The 24617-nt window shown below is 42.4% G+C and overlaps 3 protein-coding genes across 5 annotated transcripts; 2 read left to right on the top strand and 1 right to left on the bottom strand.

Moving 5' to 3' along the window:
• Positions 1-65: 65 nt before the first annotated feature.
• Positions 66-11842, top strand: LOC118947904 (cytosolic Fe-S cluster assembly factor narfl-like). 2 transcript variants are annotated; one of them, XM_036972968.1, is made up of 11 exons: positions 66-213; positions 893-988; positions 1317-1460; positions 1618-1747; positions 1869-2003; positions 6456-6574; positions 8275-8404; positions 8527-8599; positions 8761-8898; positions 9230-9387; positions 9714-11842. In XM_036972968.1, exons 1-11 carry the CDS (start codon positions 148-150, stop codon positions 9953-9955), a joined length of 1431 nt encoding a protein of 476 aa, XP_036828863.1. In that variant the 5' UTR covers positions 66-147; the 3' UTR covers positions 9956-11842. The 2 variants fall into 2 exon arrangements, with proteins under 2 accessions (XP_036828863.1, XP_036828862.1); XM_036972967.1 differs by having other exon boundaries at positions 1615-1747.
• Positions 11507-17150, bottom strand: LOC110486842 (hydroxyacylglutathione hydrolase, mitochondrial). 2 transcript variants are annotated; one of them, XM_036972970.1, is made up of 10 exons: positions 17001-17107; positions 16448-16509; positions 16099-16289; positions 15936-16000; positions 15667-15784; positions 15464-15572; positions 13585-13688; positions 13257-13358; positions 12655-12734; positions 11507-12420 (listed from the first exon to the last, which is right to left on the bottom strand). In XM_036972970.1, the coding sequence occupies exons 3-10, from the start codon at positions 16201-16203 to the stop codon at positions 12321-12323; spliced, it is 783 nt and encodes a 260-aa protein (XP_036828865.1). In that variant the 5' UTR covers positions 16204-16289; positions 16448-16509; positions 17001-17107; the 3' UTR covers positions 11507-12320. The 2 variants fall into 2 exon arrangements, with proteins under 2 accessions (XP_036828865.1, XP_036828864.1); XM_036972969.1 differs by lacking the exon at positions 16448-16509 and having other exon boundaries at positions 17001-17150.
• Positions 17151-17253: 103 nt separating this feature from the next.
• On the top strand, positions 17254-18814 carry LOC110486843 (acylpyruvase FAHD1, mitochondrial). Its single transcript, XM_021558667.2, has one exon. The coding sequence runs from the start codon at positions 17525-17527 to the stop codon at positions 18179-18181; it is 657 nt and encodes a 218-aa protein (XP_021414342.1). The 5' UTR covers positions 17254-17524; the 3' UTR covers positions 18182-18814.
• The last annotated feature ends 5803 nt before the right edge of the window (positions 18815-24617 follow it).

Below are 24617 nucleotides of genomic sequence, written 5' to 3'. Positions count from 1 at the left end.
ATTTTCATTTCATCGCTTCGGTAAACTTGGGTACTGTTTAAAAATACCAAGTATCAAATCTGGTTGGTATGAGAGAAGCACATTCTCTGACGAAACATCTTTACGACATTCAAAGTAAACACAAACTGCTTTACAGCAGCACTAAACATGGTGTCCCAATTTAGCGGTGTTTTGCAGTTGACAGATCTAGATGATTTTATCACTCCTTCCCAGGTAAATAACACTTAACCATACAACAATCATGTTATTAAACACGTTTTATATAATTTTAGCATAGGTATAATGTGGTTATTTTAATGTTAATGACTCACTGGTCGCCACTCTCAGTAGCTAGTTAGCTAGCTAGCTACTGTAGTTAGCTAACCTCTAAAGTACTGGCTAGCTGTCAAATAGAGTATGATCTGTCCAACTCCAAATGCGTATATTGTGTTATTGGCATTGCTGTGTAAATTGATTGAAGCAATGGTGGTTTCAATTGAACCCGCTTTTGTTCTTTTTTTTAACCTAGTTAACTCGTAGCGGATGCTGGTGGGGGAGCTTTAGGAGGACGGGCTCATTGTTATGACTGGAATGAGATCATTAGAATGGATTCAGAGATGTTGTTTCCTTCCAGCCTCCTCTACTACCTAGTTGCTTTGCGCTCTCGCTAGGTCATCGAAATGACATGTGACTCATTTGACTAGCTAACGTTAACTAGTTAACTTCCTAGGTTGAATAACTTAGCCAAAGATGTCCACTTGTATCTGTCATCAGACACACCATTAGTTCCTTTTACTTTAATTTAATTGGTTCTTGTACTGTAAGCACGATGTGACTAAGCTAGCTAGTATTGTTTGGGATTGTACTTTCCCACCTAAACTGATTGCTACTTGCTCCCCTTGTCCTTTCTTAGGAATGTGTGAAACCAGTCAAGGTGGAGAAGAAGCAAGGCCGATCTGTGGCTAAAATTCAAATAGAAGATGATGGGAGCTATTTCCAGGTTAAACAGGTGCGTATGCTTCAATGTTTCCCACATAGTGACCACAGCTGGAGCTGTGATGATGTTACATTGACTAACATGTCAACTGGCATGAGCCTACTTCACTGAGGGTGAATCTCAAAACGTTCTTGTTGCTCTTCTCATCTCTCCTTCACCTGAACTTGTTCTGAAGACACAGGATCGGTAAAAGCAATATGGCTGCCTTATGGGATTTGTTTTGTCAAGTACTTTCTCAAATTAATTTAAGCAGCAGATGCTACTTTTTGAGACAAACTTTTTCTTTCTCACTGTTAACCTACAGTACAATATTACTCCAACTTGTTCTTTGTGTCTCCAGGATGGTGGAAAGCAGAAGCTGGAGAAAGCTAAGATCACTCTGAATGACTGCCTGGCCTGCAGTGGCTGCATCACCTCAGCTGAGAGTGTCCTTATCACACAGCAGAGTCATGAAGAGATTTACAGGGTGCTACGCAGCAACAAGGTAGTGTGTGTGTGTGTGTGTGTGTGTGTTGGCATCCATCTGAAGACCCACAAACAGGACCCACCAGTCATACTCAACCCAGCGTGTTTAGTGATGATGATGGTGTCTGTATCTGTCTCCTCTGTGTGTAACTAGTCTCCCTTCATCTCCCCAGCAGGCAGGTGTAGCAGAGCAGAAGGTGGTGGTGGTGTCTGTGTCCCCACAGTCCAGAGCCTCCCTGGCAGCACGCTACGGCCTGAGCAGCAGTGAGGCAGGCAGGAGGCTCACCGCCTTCTTCAAGGGTCTGGGTGAGTGCGAAGGTTAAAAGATAAACCTTTGTGTATCTGTGTAATATAGGACATCGGTTTATCTGACACATTAGTGAGATACATTATATTTAGATAAAATATACTGACTGTTGTGTTTCAGGGGTTCACCACGTGTTTGACACCAGCTTCAGCAGGACCTTCAGCCTGTTGGAGAGTCAGAAAGAGTTTGTGGAGCGGTTCCATCGGAAGGAGCAAGACAAGCAGGCCCTGCCCATGCTAGCCTCTGCCTGCCCAGGTAACCAGCTGTACCTCAACACCTTAACTAGACCCTGATTATCTCCAGGTCAGAATCCTTCCAATAGAACTTCAGAAACCAGGGCCCAATTTCACAAAGTTCATCAGATTAGAAGTGGTGGGTACTTCTATTTGTCCTGTTTCACACATGTACAAGTGTGTTTTAATTTGAAATGTGTTTTTTGCATATCCCAACTCCCTCTGAGACACCCTAGGAGAGTGGGGTCACGGCCAGAAGAGGGAATAAGAGGGGGGACAGATCATCTCATACTCTGACACACTTTATAAATATAGGCCCTGGTCTCTTCCAGGTCCAGTAATAATACAGGCTTGTCTTCAGGTCCTGTAATAATACAGGCTTGTCTTCAGGTTAATTAATAATACAGGCTTGTGTTGTCTTCAGGTTCATTAATAATACAGGCTTGTGTTGTCTTCAGGTCCATTAATAATACAGGCTTGTGTTGTCTTCAGGCCCTGTAATAATACAGGCTTGTGTTGTCTTCAGGTCCTGTAATAATACAGGCTTGTGTTGTCTTCAGGTCCATTAATAATACAGGCTTGTGTTGTCTTCAGGTTCATTAATAATACAGGCTTGTGTTGTCTTCGGGTCCTGTAATAATACAGGCTTGTGTTGTCTTCAGGTTCATTAATAATACAGGCTTGTGTTGTCTTCAGGTCCTGTAATAATACAGGCTTGTGTTGTCTTCAGGTTCATTAATAATACAGGCTTGTGTTGTCTTCAGGCCCTGTAATAATACAGGCTTGTGTTGTCTTCAGGCCCTGTAATAATACAGGCTTGTGTTGTCTTCAGGTCCTGTAATAATACAGGCTTGTGTTGTCTTCAGGCCCTGTAATAATACAGGCTTGTGTTGTCTTCAGGTCCTGTAATAATACAGGCTTGTGTTGTCTTCAGGCCCTGTAATAATACAGGCTTGTGTTGTCTTCAGGTCCTGTAATAATACAGGCTTGTGTTGTCTTCAGGCCCTGTAATAATACAGGCTTGTGTTGTCTTCAGGCCCTGTAATAATACAGGCTTGTGTTGTCTTCAGGCCCTGTAATAATACAGGCTTGTGTTGTCTTCAGGTTCATTAATAATACAGGCTTGTGTTGTCTTCAGGCCCTGTAATAATACAGGCTTGTGTTGTCTTCAGGTCCTGTAATAATACAGGCTTGTGTTGTCTTCAGGCCCTGTAATAATACAGGCTTGTGTTGTCTTCAGGTCCTGTAATAATACAGGCTTGTGTTGTCTTCAGGCCCTGTAATAATACAGGCTTGTGTTGTCTTCAGGTCCTGTAATAATACAGGCTTGTGTTGTCTTCAGGCCCTGTAATAATACAGGCTTGTGTTGTCTTCAGGTCCTGTAATAATACAGGCTTGTGTTGTCTTCAGGCCCTGTAATAATACAGGCTTGTGTTGTCTTCAGGTCCTGTAATAATACAGGCTTGTGTTGTCTTCAGGTCCTGTAATAATACAGGCTTGTGTTGTCTTCAGGTCCTGTAATAATACAGGCTTGTGTTGTCTTCAGGCCCTGTAATAATACAGGCTTGTGTTGTCTTCAGGCCCTGTAATAATACAGGCTTGTGTTGTCTTCAGGTCCTGTAATAATACAGGCTTGTGTTGTCTTCAGGTTCATTAATAATACAGGCTTGTGTTGTCTTCAGGTCCTGTAATAACACAGGCTTGTGTTGTCTTCAGGTCCTGTAATAATACAGGCTTGTGTTGTCTTCAGGCCCTGTAATAATACAGGCTTGTGTTGTCTTCAGGTCCTGTAATAATACAGGCTTGTGTTGTCTTCAGGTTCATTAATAATACAGGCTTGTGTTGTCTTCAGGTCCATTAATAATACAGGCTTGTGTTGTCTTCAGGTCCTGTAATAATACAGGCTTGTGTTGTCTTTAGGCCCTGTAATAATACAGGCTTGTGTTGTCTTCAGGTCCATTAATAATACAGGCTTGTGTTGTCTTCAGGTCCTGTAATAATACAGGCTTGTGTTGTCTTCAGGTTCATTAATAATACAGGCTTGTGTTGTCTTCAGGCCCTGTAGTAATACAGGCTTGTGTTGTCTTCAGGTCCTGTAATAATACAGGCTTGTGTTGTCTTCAGGTTCATTAATAATACAGGCTTGTGTTGTCTTCAGGTCCTGTAATAACACAGGCTTGTGTTGTCTTCAGGTCCTGTAATAATACAGGCTTGTGTTGTCTTCAGGCCCTGTAATAATACAGGCTTGTGTTGTCTTCAGGTCCTGTAATAATACAGGCTTGTGTTGTCTTCAGGTTCATTAATAATACAGGCTTGTGTTGTCTTCAGGTCCATTAATAATACAGGCTTGTGTTGTCTTCAGGTCCTGTAATAATACAGGCTTGTGTTGTCTTCAGGCCCTGTAATAATACAGGCTTGTGTTGTCTTCAGGTCCATTAATAATACAGGCTTGTGTTGTCTTCAGGTCCTGTAATAATACAGGCTTGTGTTGTCTTCAGGCCCTGTAATAATACAGGCTTGTGTTGTCTTCAGGCCCTGTAATAATACAGGCTTGTGTTGTCTTCAGGTCCTGTAACAATACAGGCTTGTGTTGTCTTCAGGGCCTGTAATAATACAGGCTTGTCTTCAGGTCCTGTAATAATACAGGCTTGTGTTGTCTTCAGGTCCTGTAATAATACAGGCTTGTGTTGTCTTCAGGTCCTGTAATAATACAGGCTTGTGTTGTCTTCAGGCCCTGTAATAATACAGGCTTGTCTTCAGGTTCATTAATAATACAGGCTTGTGTTGTCTTCAGGCCCTGTAATAATACAGGCTTGTCTTCAGGTTCATTAATAATACAGGCTTGTGTTGTCTTCAGGTCCATTAATAATACAGGCTTGTGTTGTCTTCAGGCCCTGTAATAATACGGGCTTGTGTTGTCTTCAGGTCCTGTAATAATACAGGCTTGTGTTGTCTTCAGGTCCTGTAATAATACAGGCTTGTGTTGTCTTCAGGCCCTGTAATAATACAGGCTTGTGTTGTCTTCAGGCCCTGTAATAATACAGGCTTGTGTTGTCTTCAGGTCCTGTAATAATACAGGCTTGTCTTCAGGTCCTGTAATAATACAGGCTTGTGTTGTCTTCAGGCCCTGTAATAATACAGGCTTGTGTTGTCTTCAGGCCCTGTAATAATACAGGCTTGTGTTGTCTTCAGGCCCTGTAATAATACAGGCTTGTGTTGTCTTCAGGTCCTGTAATAATACAGGCTTGTGTTGTCTTCAGGCCCTGTAATAATACAGGCTTGTGTTGTCTTCAGGTCCTGTAATAATACAGGCTTGTGTTGTCTTCAGGTCCTGTAATAATACAGGCTTGTGTTGTCTTCAGGCCCTGTAATAATACAGGCTTGTGTTGTCTTCAGGCCCTGTAATAATACAGGCTTGTGTTGTCTTCAGGCCCTGTAACAATACAGGCTTGTGTTGTCTTCAGGTCCTGTAATAATACAGGCTTGTGCTGTCTTCAGGCCCTGTAATAATACAGGCTTGTGTTGTCTTCAGGTCCTGTAATAATACAGGCTTGTGTTGTCTTCAGGCCCTGTAATAATACAGGCTTGTGTTGTCTTCAGGTCCTGTAATAATACAGGCTTGTGTTGTCTTCAGGCCCTGTAATAATACAGGCTTGTGTTGTCTTCAGGCCCTGTAATAATACAGGCTTGTGTTGTCTTCAGGCCCTGTAATAATACAGGCTTGTGTTGTCTTCAGGCCCTGTAATAATACAGGCTTGTGTTGTCTTCAGGCCCTGTAATAATACAGGCTTGTGTTGTCTTCAGGTCCTGTAATAATACAGGCTTGTGTTGTCTTCAGGTCCTGTAATAATACAGGCTTGTGTTGTCTTCAGGCCCTGTAATAATACAGGCTTGTCTTCAGGTTCATTAATAATACAGGCTTGTGTTGTCTTCAGGCCCTGTAATAATACAGGCTTGTCTTCAGGTTCATTAATAATACAGGCTTGTGTTGTCTTCAGGTCCATTAATAATACAGGCTTGTGTTGTCTTCAGGCCCTGTAATAATACGGGCTTGTGTTGTCTTCAGGTCCTGTAATAATACAGGCTTGTGTTGTCTTCAGGCCCTGTAATAATACAGGCTTGTGTTGTCTTCAGGCCCTGTAATAATACAGGCTTGTGTTGTCTTCAGGCCCTGTAATAATACAGGCTTGTGTTGTCTTCAGGTCCTGTAATAATACAGGCTTGTGTTGTCTTCAGGCCCTGTAATAATACAGGCTTGTGTTGTCTTCAGGCCCTGTAATAATACAGGCTTGTGTTGTCTTCAGGTCCTGTAATAATACAGGCTTGTGTTGTCTTCAGGCCCTGTAATAATACAGGCTTGTGTTGTCTTCAGGCCCTGTAATAATACAGGCTTGTGTTGTCTTCAGGCCCTGTAATAATACAGGCTTGTGTTGTCTTCAGGCCCTGTAATAATACAGGCTTGTGTTGTCTTCAGGTTGGATCTGCTATGCAGAGAAAACCCATGGAGAGTTCATCCTGCCCTACGTCAGCTCCACCCGCTCCCCACAGCAGATGATGGGCTCTCTGGTGAAGGGCTTCTTCGCTGGCCAGCAGGTTGGTCGGGGCTCATTGACACTAGAGTCCTGCATAGGTCTGTTTTTTTGGAGCTGCACCCACCCCGCTCCAGCCACATAAATTCTGAGCCTACCCGACATCAAGAGAGATCTTTCTGTGCAATCCGACCGAGCCGCATAAAATTGTTCTGCGAGTTGATCCTTCAACCCTGCCAAATAACATCTATTTATTTAGTGTTTGTGACTCCTGTGTAGTAGGCTAATATTCTTCTTCCCTGCATGAATGAATTTGTCTGCATGTCTATTCAACATGAATTAAGAACCATATATATTTTTTCTTCACTATGCCTATGCAATGCGTCACATTGATAACTCAAATTGCTTTGTAAAAAGGAGCCTTCCAATTAACCTTCTTACCTCATTAGAGCCTGTAGCCGACATAACGAAACAAGACCTTTACATTCAATATTGTTTAGATAATCAAATAATTGAATTGAAACTTAAAGGGATTCCCTGGTACTTTTGTATACTTTGTAGCCAGTAGTTCTGAAAGTAGCATCCACGAGCTAAAAGTGGTCCCCGATAATGGTGTACTACATCACATATTTGCAGATTTGTGCTCCATGTCATTGCTCTCTCTCTTGCTCTGCTGTGTGTGATTCTTGCTAGTTGTCTCTCAAATAGCGATGGGCTGGAACTTGAATTGCTAGGGGGCTGGCCCATGTGGGGGAAGTTAGGGAAAATGGCACACCACATCTTACAGAAAACAGTCGCTTTTAAACTAGGGATTTTGTGGTTAATTGAGGTAAGACAGTAATTCTGCTCATAGATTAGCCATATATAAACTACACATTGACACATCCAGCCCAAAGCGGGAGGTTTAAAAAATATTGACAAGTCACTAAAGTACTTATTCCCAGAATAACTTATTTACTAGGCTGCACTTTTACCAGCAGCACTGGTTTAAATGTTATATGTCCTGCGTACGGTCTACATGTACGACAGCCTGAATTAACACAATCATCCACTAATAATTACCTGAATTATCATAAACATAAACACATACCTGCTTGCTCTTTTTGCAGGCTGTGCATCCATCTAGCGAGTTGTTGACCGTGTCCATAATGACTCGCGCAGCACCTGTTTCCACGATTGTGTATTCCTCCATCAGAACTTTTCTTTCTTTGTCCTGTTACTTTAGCCATTTTCACATGGAGAGAGGCTAGCCAGGGAGAGTCAACTTGGCAGTGTATTCTTACGTGGGGGAAGGGAACATAAGCTCTACATATGGACAAATAAAAATGTTTCAGCTCGACACAAATAATGGACAGTTCCCTGCTGGTAGCCTTCTATGTCTGCCTCACCGCTCACAGAATGGAATTCACATAATGCAAAACGACCAGCTCCTGGGTTTGTAAAAAAAAAAAAAGTGTTTTCTTGATTTAAAAAGCTTCTGACCTTCAATATAATTGTTCTGAACCGGAAGCCCCCCAATAATTCCGCCAGCTGATGATGCAGGAGTCTGACATTCAGCGATGAAGACTGCAGGGTTAAATATCTAGATGTTAGTTTTGGAATAGACTAAATGGAGTCAGGGGATCTAGATCAGAGATGGAGAGTAATGTTTAATAGATGATAAGAATTTGTGTTCATTTTGGATGATGATTCCATCATGTCTGTATAGTAGGATGAGATCTTCTAAGAGATATGACTGACAGGTGTGTGTTGTTGTTGTTGCAGGGCCTGAACCCACAGCAGATCTACCATGTGACTGTGATGCCCTGCTATGATAAGAAACTGGAGGCCTCCAGGCCTGACTTCTACCTGGAGGAGGCTGACACCAGAGAGGTGGACTGTGTCATCACTTCAGGTAGGGAGGACATGAAACCACTATGGCAGATAGTATTCAAAGTCTCTGTGTGTGTTTTCTGTTTGGAATCACATTTTTAAATGTACATTTTCTGATGTCTGTTTCTGTTTATTTCATGACAGGAGAAGTTCTGAAGATGCTAGAGGAAGAGAAAGTGTTGCTCAGCGATGTGGAGCCAGCCCCATTAGATACAATGTAAGGGTTTGAACCTCATCTTTTACCTATAAATTAATACATACGTGTGTGTCAGGAGAACTCCAGAAGGGGGGGGGGGGGTGTGTGTGTGTGTGTGTGTGCAGCGTGCGTCAGAAGAACTCTACACTTGCTGATGTGTGCATGCACTTGTGTCCCTGCAGGTTCAGCAGTGTGTGTGGTGATGAGTTGCTGGGCCATGCAGGGAGCGGTTCAGGAGGATACCTCCATCACGTGTTCACACACGCTGCCAGACAGCTGTTTGGAGAGGAGGTGAAGGAGCTCACCTACAAGACACTCAAGTAAGTCAGTCTGGCCCTGCAGTATTAAAGCCCTGTTAGGAGCTCACCTCTGCTAATTGGTTAGCTTTCACTTAATTGTGTCAACTGTGAAATAGTGCAGGCAAAATACTCAGTCTCTCTTCATTTCCATGAGATGTGCAGGGAAGTCTGTCTCTGCTTCCTATCAGCCATGGATGTATAGATTTGTTGAGAAGAATAACCCTGAGATTAGAGCATGTTTAAGAAACAGCGTTTCTGATTGGACAAATCCAAGTTGTCCTTCCCTGTTTCAGTCTGATTTATTGTATTTGGTGCCTAATGAACACAACCCTGATTAACCTGTCCCCTTTAGGAACAAGGACTTCCAGGAGGTGACCCTGGAAAGGGACGGTGTGGTCGTGCTGCGTTTCGCCACAACCTACGGTTTCCGCAACATCCAGAACCTGGTGCAGAAACTCAAGAGGGGAAAGTCACCCTACCACTTCGTAGAGGTCATGGCCTGTCCGTCAGGTGAGGAAAGAGGAGGCTTTGTTTGTTGGTTTACATTTGCGTTTAATATAAACTCAAGATACTATATACAAATGCATGTTTTTTTTCATCCCACATTCAAGTGGGTGGAATTGAATTATGTCTTGATTTTTTTACTGCTATGGTTGAAGTCTCTATTCTACATCTGCACAGAAGCTACCACAGGCAGCAGCTAGTGTTAGAAAGCACACTGCGTGAATTCCCCTGGGGAATGTTTCCTGTTTGTAATTCATTTTTTTTTGGTTCAAGTCAAAGTGAACTTGTAAAACCAGTTGTGTGTTGTGTTTCCTCACTGTGTGTGTATACAGGTTGTCTGAATGGGGGAGGCCAGGTGAAGCCCTTACCAGAGCAGAACAACAAGGAGTTGCTGCAGCAGGTGGAGGATCTGTACAAGGAGGAGCGCCCTCTAGTGCCAGAGGAGGACCAGCACGTGGCAGAGCTTTACCAGTCCTGGCTACAGAGTGTAGGAGAGGAGAGAGCCAGGGAGCTGCTGCACACACAGTACCATGCAGTGGACAAGGCCACCAACGGACTCCTTGTCAAATGGTGAAGGAGAGGGTGAAAGGATGTTGAAGGGTTTCTGTAAGTGAATGGTCTGTCCTCAAGTGTCAGGGTGCATCTCAATAGTCTAAAGTAGCCCTCTCTGTTTCATCTCCATTGAGTTTAACACAGGTTAGGTGGAAGCAACATGGCCGGTTCTTGTTGGGTATTTTCACCTGTCTTAGTTCTTTAATATCAGTAGAAATAAAGAAAGGCATGATGCACATACATTTTGTCTATTGAGATGCATCCCTATTCTAGGATTATTTGAACCATTTGAGTGAAGTCACACAACTTGACCTTGGATTAATGTTTATGCTCCATCTGTACTGGATGACTGAATTTAGCACTTTCCTTCACCGTCTCTTTGTCTCTCTCCTCTACCGTCTCTTTGTCTCTCTCCTCTACCGTCTCTTTGTCTCTCTCCTCTACCGTCTCTCTCCTCTACCGTCTCTTTGTCTCTCTCCTCTACCGTCTCTTTGTCTCTCTCCTCTACCGTCTTTGTCTCTCTCCTCTCTCTGCTTTTAAGTTCCCCCCATTTCTTTTCTCTGTCTATCCATCCCTCTATCCTTCTGTCTGTGCTTTAAAGGACTGTCTGTCAGATCAAATAGAGCATTATCGCCAAGTGCTTAATTACTGTGGTGGCCTGTCATTTATTTATTTGAAAATAAAAGAGAGCCAGCCGCACACTCTAGGAGCTCAGATGCAAAAATTTTATGAAGACAGCTTGGTTGTCGAAATGTTGGTAATTCAATTTTTGCATCTGAGCTCCTAGAGTGTGCGGCTCTCTTTTCAAGTTTTCTACTCCGCTAGCCAGCACCTAGCCAGCACCTTGCCTAAATAGGTGTGTTTATTTTTCTTCTAGATCTGTCATTTATTTATACCAACATAAAGCCTGTATACATTCAGGCTATAGATTGTATACGCACAAGCTAATTCATACCAGACCACTACTACATTTAAGTGTGCACTAATTATGAATACAGCAGCAAATTCTGTTATTTCTCTTGTATGCACTGAAAAGGATTTGGACTCTTGAAATGTTTTCTGATGGAATTCTAAAGAAATATTTTAGTTTAAATGTATATCATTTCTGCCTTATTTATAATGAATCTATGATACATATTTTGCATATTAAAATGTTAGTCTAACTTTCAAGTACGTTATTCACCATGTACCAGCAGTCATTGATATACATACTGACACGATACTAAGGAACAGTTTTAGCTGTAGAAATAAGCATACACTTTCAATATTTACATTCATGTTTTCAGTGTTTTCTTCCTTTGTATGGCATGGTGAGAACGAGGTACATACCTTCATACGGTATGCTGTCAGTTAAGCAGCTAGGTTCAACCATTTAATATGGACTAAGTAATATTAGCAATGTCAAAATATATTGGTTATATATTAAACTAAATGTTTAGCAGCTCTTGTTATAGATGTGGTGAAATGTTAATACAGAATGTCAAGCAAACATCACCGTTTTACCCTAAGAATTCTGCAAGCGGGTAATAGTCATTAGGGATATGAATCTCTCACAAATATGAAATGAATTGTTAGGCCAACAATAGAAACAATCTGCTTTATTGCTTTTTCTGTGAAGGAGACAATGGAGCTTTTAGTAAAACCTATGTATCACCAACTTCACATTGGCACTCAAAGACTGATGTGTGTATGCATATATAATGGAGCTTTTGATTATCAATGAGCTTAAGTTGTCTTATTTTCTATAGTATGAGAGATGTTTGGAAGCGCTTCAGTCTTGATTTTCTAAATGTCCAGCAATCACACTAAAGTAGCCCTGGCTTCTCTAAAGGGACTATACCCCAAACCTCGGAAATATTGTTGAGTGAATATACCATATTAAAATAATAAAACACTTGATAAGAAACCTTTATACAGAGACAAAAAGTCTAAATTAATTTACAAACATTGCACATTAAGACAATCTACTTATTCAACCTTCACCCTGCTCTTTATAGTTTGGCTTTGCTTCTGCAGATGAGAATTGTTGGGGTTTATTAAAGTATTATTTTTCACATTACAGAATATCAATACTGTATTCACTCTACATCAAACTGTACATTTCAGTAGATTCTTGAATCAATCTTCTGCAATACATATCAAATTGTATTCTGTAAATCCAGTTCATACTCCCATCTCTAGTCTTCCTCGTGACGAGACTACAATGTTTTGCTTGATGCTTGCATTAGGTCTACAAGCTAATGTACAGAATGTTGAAATGTAGTAAATACAGTATTTTATGTAGTGAATGAAACAGGTAGGAAATATTTTGCCATAGTTGTTAGTAACAAGTCCAGTGCACTGGTACGCATGTAGTGGAACGGATTTCACTAGACTCCATTCTGCAGTCAGTCCTTGGGGACCCGGAAGCCATCTTTCTCCTTACGGAGACTCCTCATGGTTTCAACAGGGTCATTCTGCCCAGCATGCTCTTGCACAGACTTCTCTCTGGAATAGAAAGCAAAGAATGTCACTTCAATTATTTCACTACATACAGAGTGAGCATTGGCACTTTCATTTCCATGCTAAAAAATCCTCTCCCTCATCTTCCCCGCATTCCTCTATGACACAAAGCTCAAGAGGGCACTTGTGGATTGTCTGATGCTCGTATAAGAGATCAGTGCTGCTTGTGCCCACTTGAGCAAGTGCTTTATAAAAATGTCCATCACTAGTTGTACTTACTTCACTCTCATAAAGGGGTTGAATTTGAATTCTTCAGCCACAGTGGAGGGGATGGTTGGTTCTCCATTACTGACTTTCTCCTACGGATTTAATAAAAAGCAGATTATACATTTTCTTGATTACATTAAAGATCACCATGGCCATGTGTTCACACACAAAATGTCCAATGCAGCTGTTTATCTCAGTATCATTTCTGGGTAACAATTCAATAAATTAATGTGATTTTAATTGAAAACAATGGTCAAAAATAGCTTCTTATAGCAAAAGGGAAATGTCGAAATATTTAGCTATGACTGTCTTGGAGTGGTCTGAGTGGGAGGGGAAAACTTATTGGCAGAGAGGTTTGGAACCCTTTCTTATTGGTCTATTAACCAATTTACCACATGGTGATTTCACCATGGAAGGCCAAAACTCCATCCTACCAAAAACAGCAGAAATTTCAGACAATCTTTTAAAAGCAGCTCTTACACTAAGGGCATTAATCATAATTTTTTACAATTTCACAGTATTATTCCAACCTCAGTGAGGAAATGTATATAAAAACCCAGGGAAATCATGTGTTTGACTGCACTGGGCCTTTAATGAAATGTATCAAGATATACCTTTGCCCATGCTAGTTTTTTCTTGATGACCTCGTTGTCGGGCTCCACATGTCGAGCGAACTTCAGATTGTTGACGGTGTACTCATGACCACAGTAAACACGCTGGAACACAAACACACTATTGTTCCCACCTGCTGCGTGACTGTCGTGTTAACACGACAGAGTTTGTCAGCACACGTGCTTGGTCACATATAATGTAATAATAACTGACCGTTTCTAACCTATAAAAGACAGACACTGAATAGTGTTAATCCAGTAGCTGTCATTACATGTAAAGAAAGTTATATGTAGAAGTTCATTTAACACAGTGTGATAGAGGTATATTTACTGTTTCAGGGGGCAGACGTCCCAGCACGTCTATCAATGCCCTGTACATCTGTTCAGCTGTACCCTCAAAAAACTTCCCACAGCCAGCAACAAACAGTGTGTCCCCTAAACAGGAAGATAACAAGGGTCAAAGGACTGCCATAAAAATCTGCTGATTTAATAATACATAGAGAACTACTGTAGGTTTACTTAGGTAACTTATGTTTAATGATCAGAACTGTTAAGAGATTGATGTCCCCTATGACTGGAACTGCATTACGACGAGTCTATTCAGACTTCAATAGAGTTCTCCTAGATTAAAAAAAAAGAAAATTAGATCTCTCTATAGCCGAATACATGACACCCCTCCAAGTGTGTGTATTCGGCTATTTCAGCCACACCCATTGCTGACGTGTATAAAAAAAAAAGAGCACACAGCCATGCAATCTCCATAGACAAACATTGGCAGTTGAATGGACTTACTGAAGAGCTCAGTGACATTCAACGTGGCACCGTCACAGGGTGCCACCTTTCCAACAAGTCAGTCTGTCAAATTTCTGCCTTGCTAGTGCTGCCCCAGTCAACTGTATGTGCTGTTATTGTGAAGTGGAAACGTCCAGAAGCAACAACGGCTCAGCCGTGAAGTGGTAGGTAGACCACACAAGCTCACAGAACGGGACCACAGAGTAGCACATAAAAATAATCTGTAACACTCACTACCAAGTTCTTAATTGCCTCTGGAAGCAACGTCAACACAAGAACCGTTTTTCAGGCGCTTCATGAATTGGTTTCCATGGCCTAACAGCCACACACAAGCCTAAGATCACCATGTGCAATGCCAAGCATTGGCTGGAGTGGTGTAAAGCTCGTCGCCATTAGACTCTGGAGCTGTGGAAACGGGTTCTCTGGAGTGATGAATCACGCTTCACCATCTGGCAGTCCGACGGACAAATCTGGGTTTGGCGGATAACAGGAGAACGCTACCTGCCCTTTGTCTGCCCCTTGGTGGAAGAGAAATAATGGTGTGGGGCTGTTTCTCATGGTTCAGGCTAGGCCCCTTAGTTTCAGTGAAGGGAAATCGTAACACTACAGCATACAATAACATTCTAGACAATTAAATGCTTCCAACTTTGTAGCAACAGTTTGGGAAAGGCCCTTTCCTGTTCCAGCATGACAATGCCCCGTTCACAAAGAGGTCCATACAGAAATGGTTTGTCGAGACTGGTGTCAAAGACCTTGACTGGTCTGCAGAGCCGTGACTTCAACCCCATCGAACACCTTTGGGATGAATTGGAACGCCGGCCTCGTCGCCCAACATCAGTTCCCGACCTCACGTCATGGCTGAATGGAAGCAAGTCCCCGCAACAATGTTCCAACATCTAGTGGAAAGCCTTACCAGAAGACTGGAGGCTGTTATAGCAACAAAAGGAGGACCAACTCCATATTAATGCCCATGATTTTGGAATGAGATGTTCGACGAGCAGGTGTCCACACACTTTTGGTCATGCAGTGTACCTCAGGAATGGCTGAACGAACCAATTTGGAAAGAATGTGGTTTTAGGATATAAAATATAAGGTCTGAGGTTAACACAGGCTCAGGAGAGCTTATATGTTTTGTTCTACGAGAATATCAGTCAGTTAACATGACCTTTATGAATTATGAAGCCTTTATGTGCCGTTTTGATTACTAAATGCTTCAAAATTCACAAAGGGAGCTGACAGATTATCTCACAGAACAAAACGTATAAGATCTCCTAAGCCTGTGTTTAACACAGTTCTTATTTTCGGCTTTTATCCAAAACCCCTTTTAATTTCTCATGGGCTTTAGCCAACATGCCATTACTATTGCTCTCTATTACAGTAGGTGATACAGTCAAATTGGAACGATATCAGTAGCTTACCTGTGAAGACAGCTGGAGGCTCAGTGCTGTTGTCTTTGGTCACAAGGTAGCAAATGTGGCCAGTGGTGTGGCATGGCGTAAACAAACACTTGACTGTAAGTGAACCAACCTGGCAATGAAATAGACAGGTGTTTTGTTTTAGGTCTGTTATGGTTATTACATAGGTTATTCTGCTGGTAGTTACTCAGGTATAAAGGCCTTACTTTGAACGTGTTGGAGTGTTTGACTTTCTTAGTGAGGGCATCCACCCGGTCATCTCCTCCGTACACAGTGAGACCAGGCACTAGCCTCACCATCTTCTCATTGCCTCCCGCATGGTCCCTGTAGAGAGAAGGAGACAACGCATGGTACATGGAAATCCTATAATGTCGGTATATCTAATCTCAGTGTTATTGGACTGCTCACAATGGTAATTTCGCTGAGTCATTTGCACTGAGTGATATTCAAAACAATGATTGACATCTGGACTTACCAATGGTGATGGGTAGTCAGAACTGTTGTAAGTCTCACACCGTGCTTTCTGATAGCTTCTACAACCTGAAGAGACAATCAAATGATTATAAAATGTATATACATCATATCCTACTGTTGATCCATCAAAACAAACCTACAGCAGGCTATATTTCATTTCATACCTTCACTGGTTCAACTGGGTCTATGATGGCAGCTTCCTTTGACTCCTCATCAATGAGAAGGTACATGTAGTTGTCAGTGAGGGCTGGCAGCAGTTCTACCTTCATGTCGCTCTGCTCCACCAGTAAAGACTTCCTTATCGGGATATCAGGAGCTTCCTTGTGTAGAAGGGCTGCTTGGACGTGCGCAGGGGCTACACAATATTTACAGTTCATCACATTAGACATAACAGAACTCACTAACCAATTTGTCATCGTAAAAATATAAAATAGTTGCCATAATATTAACCAATCCATTTTCGTTGAAAAATACAGTTCACATACAGGGTAAACAGAAGGTAAACGTGCTTACAATGTACACAAGGGCTACGTGGTTCTTGGAGAACAGCCAAGTAAAGTTTAGCTATTGTAACCCTGTCAGAGAGAGCTTGTTCTCAATTTATTCAAGCTGTCATTCACATGAAAGTAAACAAGCCAGCCAGAGAACACAAAACCGAAGTACTATGGAGTAAGATCAGAATAATACATTAAAATAACTGGAATCCAATGGTTTGCAAATATTTCGATGCTGCCAAATTCTATGCGTAGCTAAGCCTTCAGTTCAGTCTGTGTGTGAGAGAATTGTAAGAGGAAATGCCAGACAAGGAAGGGGATGATGTAATAGCATCAGGGGCTTGCTAAGCGCTAATGAACACCAGTTAGCTAGCCCGGGACAGCTGCTTCAAAGATATATGGCTGCTTTGACAGTAGCTAGCTAGCATTTGAATATGCTGTGTAAATTACAAATATGAAAGCTAGCTAACCTTACGTTGGCGTGCCATCAGTGACAGTTCGTTTAGAAACTTTCAGGGTTGTTATGTAGCTGTGTAAAGAACCTGAAAGATCGGGATGTGAGCGAAACATACCAATTTTATACGTTGCAGCGGCTCCAAGAACGCCAAGAGTGCAGGCACTCGCTACCAGTGACCTGTAAAACATAGCCAGCAACACTGTAGCTGTTTGCTAATATCGCAATCGCATGTACAGGAACCAAACTCGTTTGGTTTAATGAAGAGTTCCGCCTTCTTTAACGTTGACCTCCACAGATACACCAATCGAATGCGAGGGGAGTAGCTCGTGAATATCAGCTGATAGGCTGGAGAAAGCGAACCCACGGAACCTTACGACGTCATATTTGTAATCAGGTTGAGTTTGTAATATATATGCACTGATTTAGCTTCATTGTAATATTTATATAATGCATTTATTTCGTATCGAAATATCTCATATTTTTGAATGAACTTTTATTATGTAACACGTCAACTTTTTTTGTCCACTCTGGGATACCGTACGTTTGACAGGTTTGTTCAAGGAAGCTGCAGCGGGCAAAGGTCGTTTTGATGGTAAGAACTGCTTCGGGCAGCTGTAGACTTGACAATATTTCTTTACAATGACTTCACGAAATATATCTCGATTTTGGGAGTGGGGAAAGAAGATCATCTGTGTTGGAAGGAACTACGCCGACCATGCAAAGGAGCTGAATAACGTCGTCCCAACAGAGCCCGTGTTGTTCCTGAAGACTCCATCTGCATATCTGACAGAGGGCTCACCTATCCTCATTCCCAAATACTCCAACAGTGTACACCATGAAATCGAGTTGGGGGTGGTCATCGGGAAAGGAGGCACCGCTATCCCCCAATCCTCCGCGATGCAACACGTCGCAGGGTACGCCCTGTGTTTGGATATGACAGCTCGGGACGTCCAGGATGACTGCAAGTCTAAAGGTCTTCCGTGGACTCTGGCCAAAGCGTTCAACACATCTTGTCCCGTCAGTGAATTCATCCCCAAAGAGCGGATACCCGACCCGGGAAACGTGAAGATCTGGCTCAATGTGAACGGCCAGATGCGCCAGAATGGCTGCACCTCTCAGATGATTTTCTCCATTCCCTTTCTCATCAGCTACATCAGTGAGATCATCACCCTAGAAGAGGGGGATCTGATTCTCACAGGGACTCCCAAGGGTGTATCCGCTGTGCAGGTGCACGATGAACTACATGCTGGCATAGATGATGTTGTCAGCATGACTTTTAAAGTTGGCAGACTTTGACAGATCATTAGCAAACTCTTAAAATCTGTGTTGTATGGTACATTTCTGTAATTTGCTTTTAATCAGAGCAGAGAGCTGGATGAAATGTATGGAATTACACTAGAGTCATTAGGCAGGCCTATTTCATGCAGAATGGCCACACTGATCAAGTACATTGTTGCATTTCTGAAACCAGCAGAGGGCAGTGCTTACTCAAAGATTCTAATACAGAATTACAATGTAGCCTATTAGACTAAAAAAATGTATTGATTTTACAATGGGAAATATGATAGATACAAAACTTGAAGTCTTGTTTTGAATTTCTGGTCCAGTAGATTTCACTAAATCAGATGCTCAATAAGTGGGCCAGGTGCTGATCTTAATCTTATCCTGACCTATTGTTGTTTTCTGCTCTAGACAACAGCCTCTGCCACAGCACATCACTGTGATCACAGTTAGAATGTTCGCCTTAAAAAATCTTGTCTTTTTCTCCTGTTTGTGAGGAACATTGCCCATGGCATTTTGAACTCCTGTCTACTCTACTATGAATAGGAAAAACAATCATGGGATTTTTCTCTTACAGATCCAATCCTCTTCAAAGCCAAATCAGCCTGAAGAAGTAGTCATATTAAACATTTACAGCCTGTTAATTTATATTGGCGTGCCTTTTATCATCTCCAACATTTCACAGATGAAATTGAGTCTCCACTACAGTGTCACAGATGAGTGATTTTTAAGACGTGACTTATTGAGTTTAGGGAGGTTTTAGGGAGGTTTTTGCTCTAGTTGTGTTGTGGGCCTGCTGCATGTTATCCCATTATAACAGTGGAGAGGAGACTGTCTTCATCCACTGGCTTTATGAGACAGCATATTACACCTGTGTTTTTTTGGAAGTGATCAGAGTATCAGACTTCTGGCCAGATGTAACTCCTTGTCACCCTCCATCTCCATGTGTCCACCATAGTGGCTAGTTGATATTGATATCGGAGCCAGCAAAGCTTGATTCGGGTCGGCAGGGTAGTGTGAAAATGGTATGATTTCTTTCAACCTACAACAACTCTCAACTGGAATGTTTCTTGTCATAGGATCAAACAAGCCTTTTCATTTGGCTTCTTTCCAGGAAAGGACTCCAGATTTTCAGGCTTGTGTAACTTCTGTCTGACTTGATTACAGTCCGTCATTTCTCAGTTTCTCAAATCCACAGTCAAATGTATCTTCTCATCTGTAACTGGCTCGCGCTGTGCGGCTCAACCATTGTCTATAATGGCGGTAAATAAGGGCAGCGTGGGTCTGCCAGCTCTGCCCTCTCCATAACCACGTTCTTCCAGGGGTTTTAACATCTGTTCCAGGTTGAATTACACTTCTCCCACAGGCCTCTGCTATCAGGATCAATCACAGTCTCAGCCTGTCTCTCCCTGTAACCTGAGTCTGTGTGTAGTATACACCATCATCATCCCACACCTCAGAGGCATTCTATCACCCAGCCTCACAACTATATGTCCCAGCAGCCTCCAGGGGACTAGGGTTATGTCCAACTTGTTCATCATCATGACAACAATGAAAGGTTCCGTTTTAATATGTCTTCAGAATCTCACTGTAGCTGTAACTGTACCCAACTATCGTCTATGATACAGTCTGGTGAACTATGATTGGGTTATAGCATATGCATGTGTACTCTTTCAGGTGCTCCTTTTTACGAGATATGATTATCGTCATCTTAGCTTATATGTGTCTGTGGGTATTATCCTCTAGTCTCCTCTCTTAGGCTTGAACAATAGGTTCAAAGCCAAGTGTGGAGCCATGGCTTAGCATTCAGAACAGTGAAATGGCATGTTGTCATCGAGCGAGAGGCCTGAGAAGGTACACTTAACATTCTCAGGGAGTGGATTACCTGCAGTTAGACCACAGCGTGTCTTCAAACCAACCCAACACTCACACACTGACAGTAACAATGATGTCATTCATTGCAGGGCATCAAGCCAGTGGGGTAAAACATGAGCCAAAGAGTGAAGTCGCTCTTTGAAGAAAGGGAATCCCATTGTGAAAAGAAAACACATCATTATTTATTTTGAGTGGGGAAACAAAAGCAATTCTGCTGTAGGGTATAGCTTTTGCATTTCTACACAAAAATAAGCCCCAAGTTAACATGACCAAATACTGACACACTCACTCAGTCACACAAGAAAGGTATCAGTTACCATTTAATTTGTCTGAAATGCTTCCCCTGCGTGTGAACGCAGAAGTGAGTGTGGTGGATCTTTAAAAGATGACAGGGCTGGTAGCTGTCATTCCAGGAGCAGGCAGAGGTGAGGCACACAGGCAGGAAGGAAGGAAGATGAGTTTTGGAGGTTCATTTTACACAGACAGTCTGTATGACACACTACAACACCTTCATCCATCCTCAGCACTCATCAGCAACTCATGACTGGGTGGTAGAGGTAGTAGCAGGTAGTTAACTCTCCTCTCTTGGCTTGAGGACACTGAGTTCCTGCATTTGGGTTCATACAGACAGCAGCTCCCACCTTTTTGTCGATTTCTCACTCCAAGCTCAAGCTCATCTGTAGGCTGGCGGTGATTGGGAAACAGTAGACAACTTAAAACATGTTATTGTGTCTGTTTCAAGTGTACTATTGAGAAGGTCCTATAGATTTGACTTTGAGAGTCCTATAGAGTTTTTTATACAGTCTTGCCACGTCTCCGTTTAGGAAATGACAGTTCGTGATGTTCTACTTGGGTGCTGTGCTGTATGTATGTCACCAGACTGTACTGTGGTGTGGTCATCCTAAGAAAGCAGACGCCACAGGCACACACAGCTAGTGGAAAGACTGAGTGAGGGAGGATTCAATATCACATGCATGACAACAAGGCACAGATATGTCCACATGGCAACGAATAGCAAACTATCGAAGAATAGATAGTATGGGATTTCATTGCTGGCGATTAGCTGAGAAAAATATTGTATGTAAGTTTGGATTGTTTGTGTGTGTGTGTGCGTCTGTATGTATGTCAGTCTAGGAAACCAATAGTTACATAGTTTATCTTCTTGTCCGCTTCATAAATGTCCTAATTAATGATGGAATCTTTGACTATAGTTGATCTCCCACACATGGAAGTAATTACTTTGTGTTCAAGTCAATCCATCATAAATCATTTATAAGTGGGTGTTTGGGTTTAATAAAACCATGGAACATATCAAGAACCAATTAGTGCTTTATATAGACATGGCAAAGCTTTACATAGACTTATATAAAACTTGTCCTATACCATGGAACTTATATACTGACTTATGGCAGAATGGAGTCCTTGGCAGCTGAAATTGAACCATGTAACATAACAGGTGTGCACTTCATTAAGGCTTAGCACGGTAGCACCTGAAAGGGGGGTACAATGTGGTGGATCTTTCTGTAGAAAGAGTTCTACATGGAACCCAAAAGGATTCTACCTGGAATCAAAAAGGGTTCTTCTATGGAACCCTTTTGGGTTCTAGATAGCACCTTTTTTTCTAAGAGTGTAGGGCTCATTGTCTCTGAAGGTACTATGCTATCAATTGAAGACATATTCAACGGTGCACTAGGTAGTAGATGTATATTTCGAGGCAATCTCTAGTCTTAAAGAATTCGGTGATATCATTTGGCTTTTCAGATGTTAAGTGATATAGATTCAGTTGTTAGTGAAAACAGAATGCCTGGAATGTGATGACTGTCGACAGTACTGTAGAAAATAATTGATTTAAAACCCTGTTATGGTTTCAAGTGTGAAGTTTTCTCATCCAATTGGTAATAGCAATTTAGCTCTGCACCTTGCCATTTATGGGTGTCTGCCATCCAATGAAATGTAATTGTGTGATTTTTCAAAAAAAGACCCAATAAGCTAATTATAAATGACTAGCAACTTGGATGCTAAGTGGTATTGAAGCAAGAGTTTTGTCCTGAAATAGTATGAAGTCCCATTGTTAAACTTCCTAATCCCCATCTCTAAAAAACATTCCCTGAAACAGGCTTACTGCCCACCAGTTTAAAGTTAAACCATTTTGACCCAAATTACTCTGAACAATTAAAGCCAGAGTCACTCTTTTAACAAGATACAGTGTACTACCCTAACCACAGAGTGTGTGGAGTCTTGTAGAACGGACTGTCTTCATTTATGAGTAATCAAAAGAAACCTATTTTACACTGTAACCCTGCTTTTATCTGGTGTGTACAAATCAGCCCTTTTTCTTCAAACTGAGAACCCTCAAAATCGTTCAACCCTCCTTCGTGACTGGTTCTGATTAGTCTGCCATATGCCCATATATGTCTCATCCGTCCCTTACGCAAAATATATAGGTCCCTCATCACGGTTCATCTCCAATAATTACAGGGCTGTAACCGTATCCACGTCAGGTGATTTTCATAAGGGTAAACAAATCCACAATGCTAGGAAGTGATGGCATGCATCACATTTTGGCCTCATTCTTAAGAGCTGCATACCACTAGGTCCACAACAAATTGCCTAGTTGGGGAACGGAAGACATTAAGGTTTATGAACCTGTAATTTAATTGATGTACCCCTTCAGTCATGTACGGGTTTTATAGGTCGTCATTGTTAAAACCTCCATCCTCTTCAATGTAAACAAATCAGTCAGAACAACTGGATCACAGTTTCCCTCTGGGTTTATCTGTGGAATTATCTGTGTATGGAAACTGAAGTGCAATGATTGGTTATTGTACACTACAGTTTGTCATTTCTGTTGGATAACTTAGTAGAGTCTTCTAAACTACAAAATCCCCCTTTTGGCTCGCGTGTGAGAAATTATGTCTTGGTACTACTGTTTTCACGATGGGGCGCAATGATGTCAGGGTTGTTTTACGATGGCATGTTCAATGTAACCAGGATGGAGTCTTTGACTGTCTACATGATCTGTCACATTACCAGACTTATTAAAGGGTTGAATCATATCTAGCAGATACATAGATCTTCAGTGCATAGAGCTGTCAATTCGGATGCCGACAGTGGATATCAATGAGAGTTATGTTATGTATGCACCTCAAGTTGAGACCATGCCCATAGAATGGAATGATTCAAATACATAGCCATTCCTCCGGGTCCCATTGTGCAGTGTTTTGGGACAGCTTTGCCCAGAGCATCCACTCATACCATGCTGTGGTTGCAGTCGGGTTGCAGTCCCATTAGAGCCACAGTAGTTCAGCCCAGTGTATAATGAACATGTAGCCTATGATTCATGTTCCGCTGATTTCATTAAGTTTACTGTTAGGCTGGTACCGAAGACATTGGTGCTAACGACTTGCCCAGATGGAGGGGGAATATGAAAAAATGGACACACACGCAGGCACAGGCAAAAACACACACACACACACACACACACACACACACACACACACACACACACACACACACACACACACACACACACACACACACACACACACACACACACACACACACACACACACACACACACTCCTACCACTGGGCTGGCACTCAGAAAAGGCAGCTATCAGCAAGACAGCTAAATAAAATGTAATAAAATGTGGGACAGATGAAGTGAGCCAGGGACATTAAATGGTACTGAGGGCACTACTAGCCTGTGGCCAGACGTATTTAAGTGAGGCGGATAGGTGGGAATGTGTGACAGGCATAGTCTACTGGGTGGAGGTACTGTAGACTACTGGGTGGAGGTACTGTAGACTACTGGGTGGAGGTAGGCAGGAGGCAGAAAGTAGTGCTACTGCCAAGGTAACTGGGTACTAAACCTAAACTGAGCCCATTCATTAACTGTTAATCCTGGAGCTGTTCTGCATCCATCCCAGTCTACATTTCAGGGGGAAAGTTGGCTTCCTTTTTTAAAAAGTTGTTCCACCAGAGCAGATGTGTTTTCTCCCTTTTGAAAGAAAGGAGTGGTGCTAATTCTGCCCAGAGAGGGAAGGATGGGGTCTTTTTAAGACAGCTGACATATTTCATCATTTAAGGCCACAGCACACACAGCCCTCAGACTGTACATGTGGTCTCACTGTGTGGAGGGAGAGAAAGAGGGAGAGCGAAGGGGGGGCGAGAGGGAAGGGGCAAAGAGAGGGAGAGAGAAGATGAAGAGGAAGAGAGGAAAGAGAGGAGAGGGAAGGGGGGACGAGGGGGAAGGGGCAAAGAGAGGGAGAGAGATGAAGAGGAAGAGAGGAAAGAGAGGAGAGGGAAGGGGGGACGAGGGGGACGAGGGGGAAGGGGCAAAGAGAGGGAGAGAGAAGATGAAGAGGAAGAGAGGAAAGAGAGGAGAGGGAAGGGGGGACGAGGGGGAAGGGGCAAAGAGAGGGAGAGAGAAGATGAAGAGGAAGAGAGGAAAGAGAGGAGAGGGAAGGGGGGACGAGGGGGAAGGGGCAAAGAGAGGGAGAGAGAAGATGAAGAGGAAGAGAGGAAAGAGAGGAGAGGGAAGATGAAGAGGAAGAGAGGAAAGAGGGAAGATGAA

The sequence above is a fragment of the Oncorhynchus mykiss genome, unplaced genomic scaffold (genome assembly GCF_013265735.2).
Source record: "Oncorhynchus mykiss isolate Arlee unplaced genomic scaffold, USDA_OmykA_1.1 un_scaffold_215, whole genome shotgun sequence".
Lineage (NCBI taxonomy): Eukaryota > Metazoa > Chordata > Actinopteri > Salmoniformes > Salmonidae > Oncorhynchus > Oncorhynchus mykiss.
Note: the sequence above shows the minus strand (reverse complement) of the source record. Positions and strands in the feature narration are given on the sequence as shown.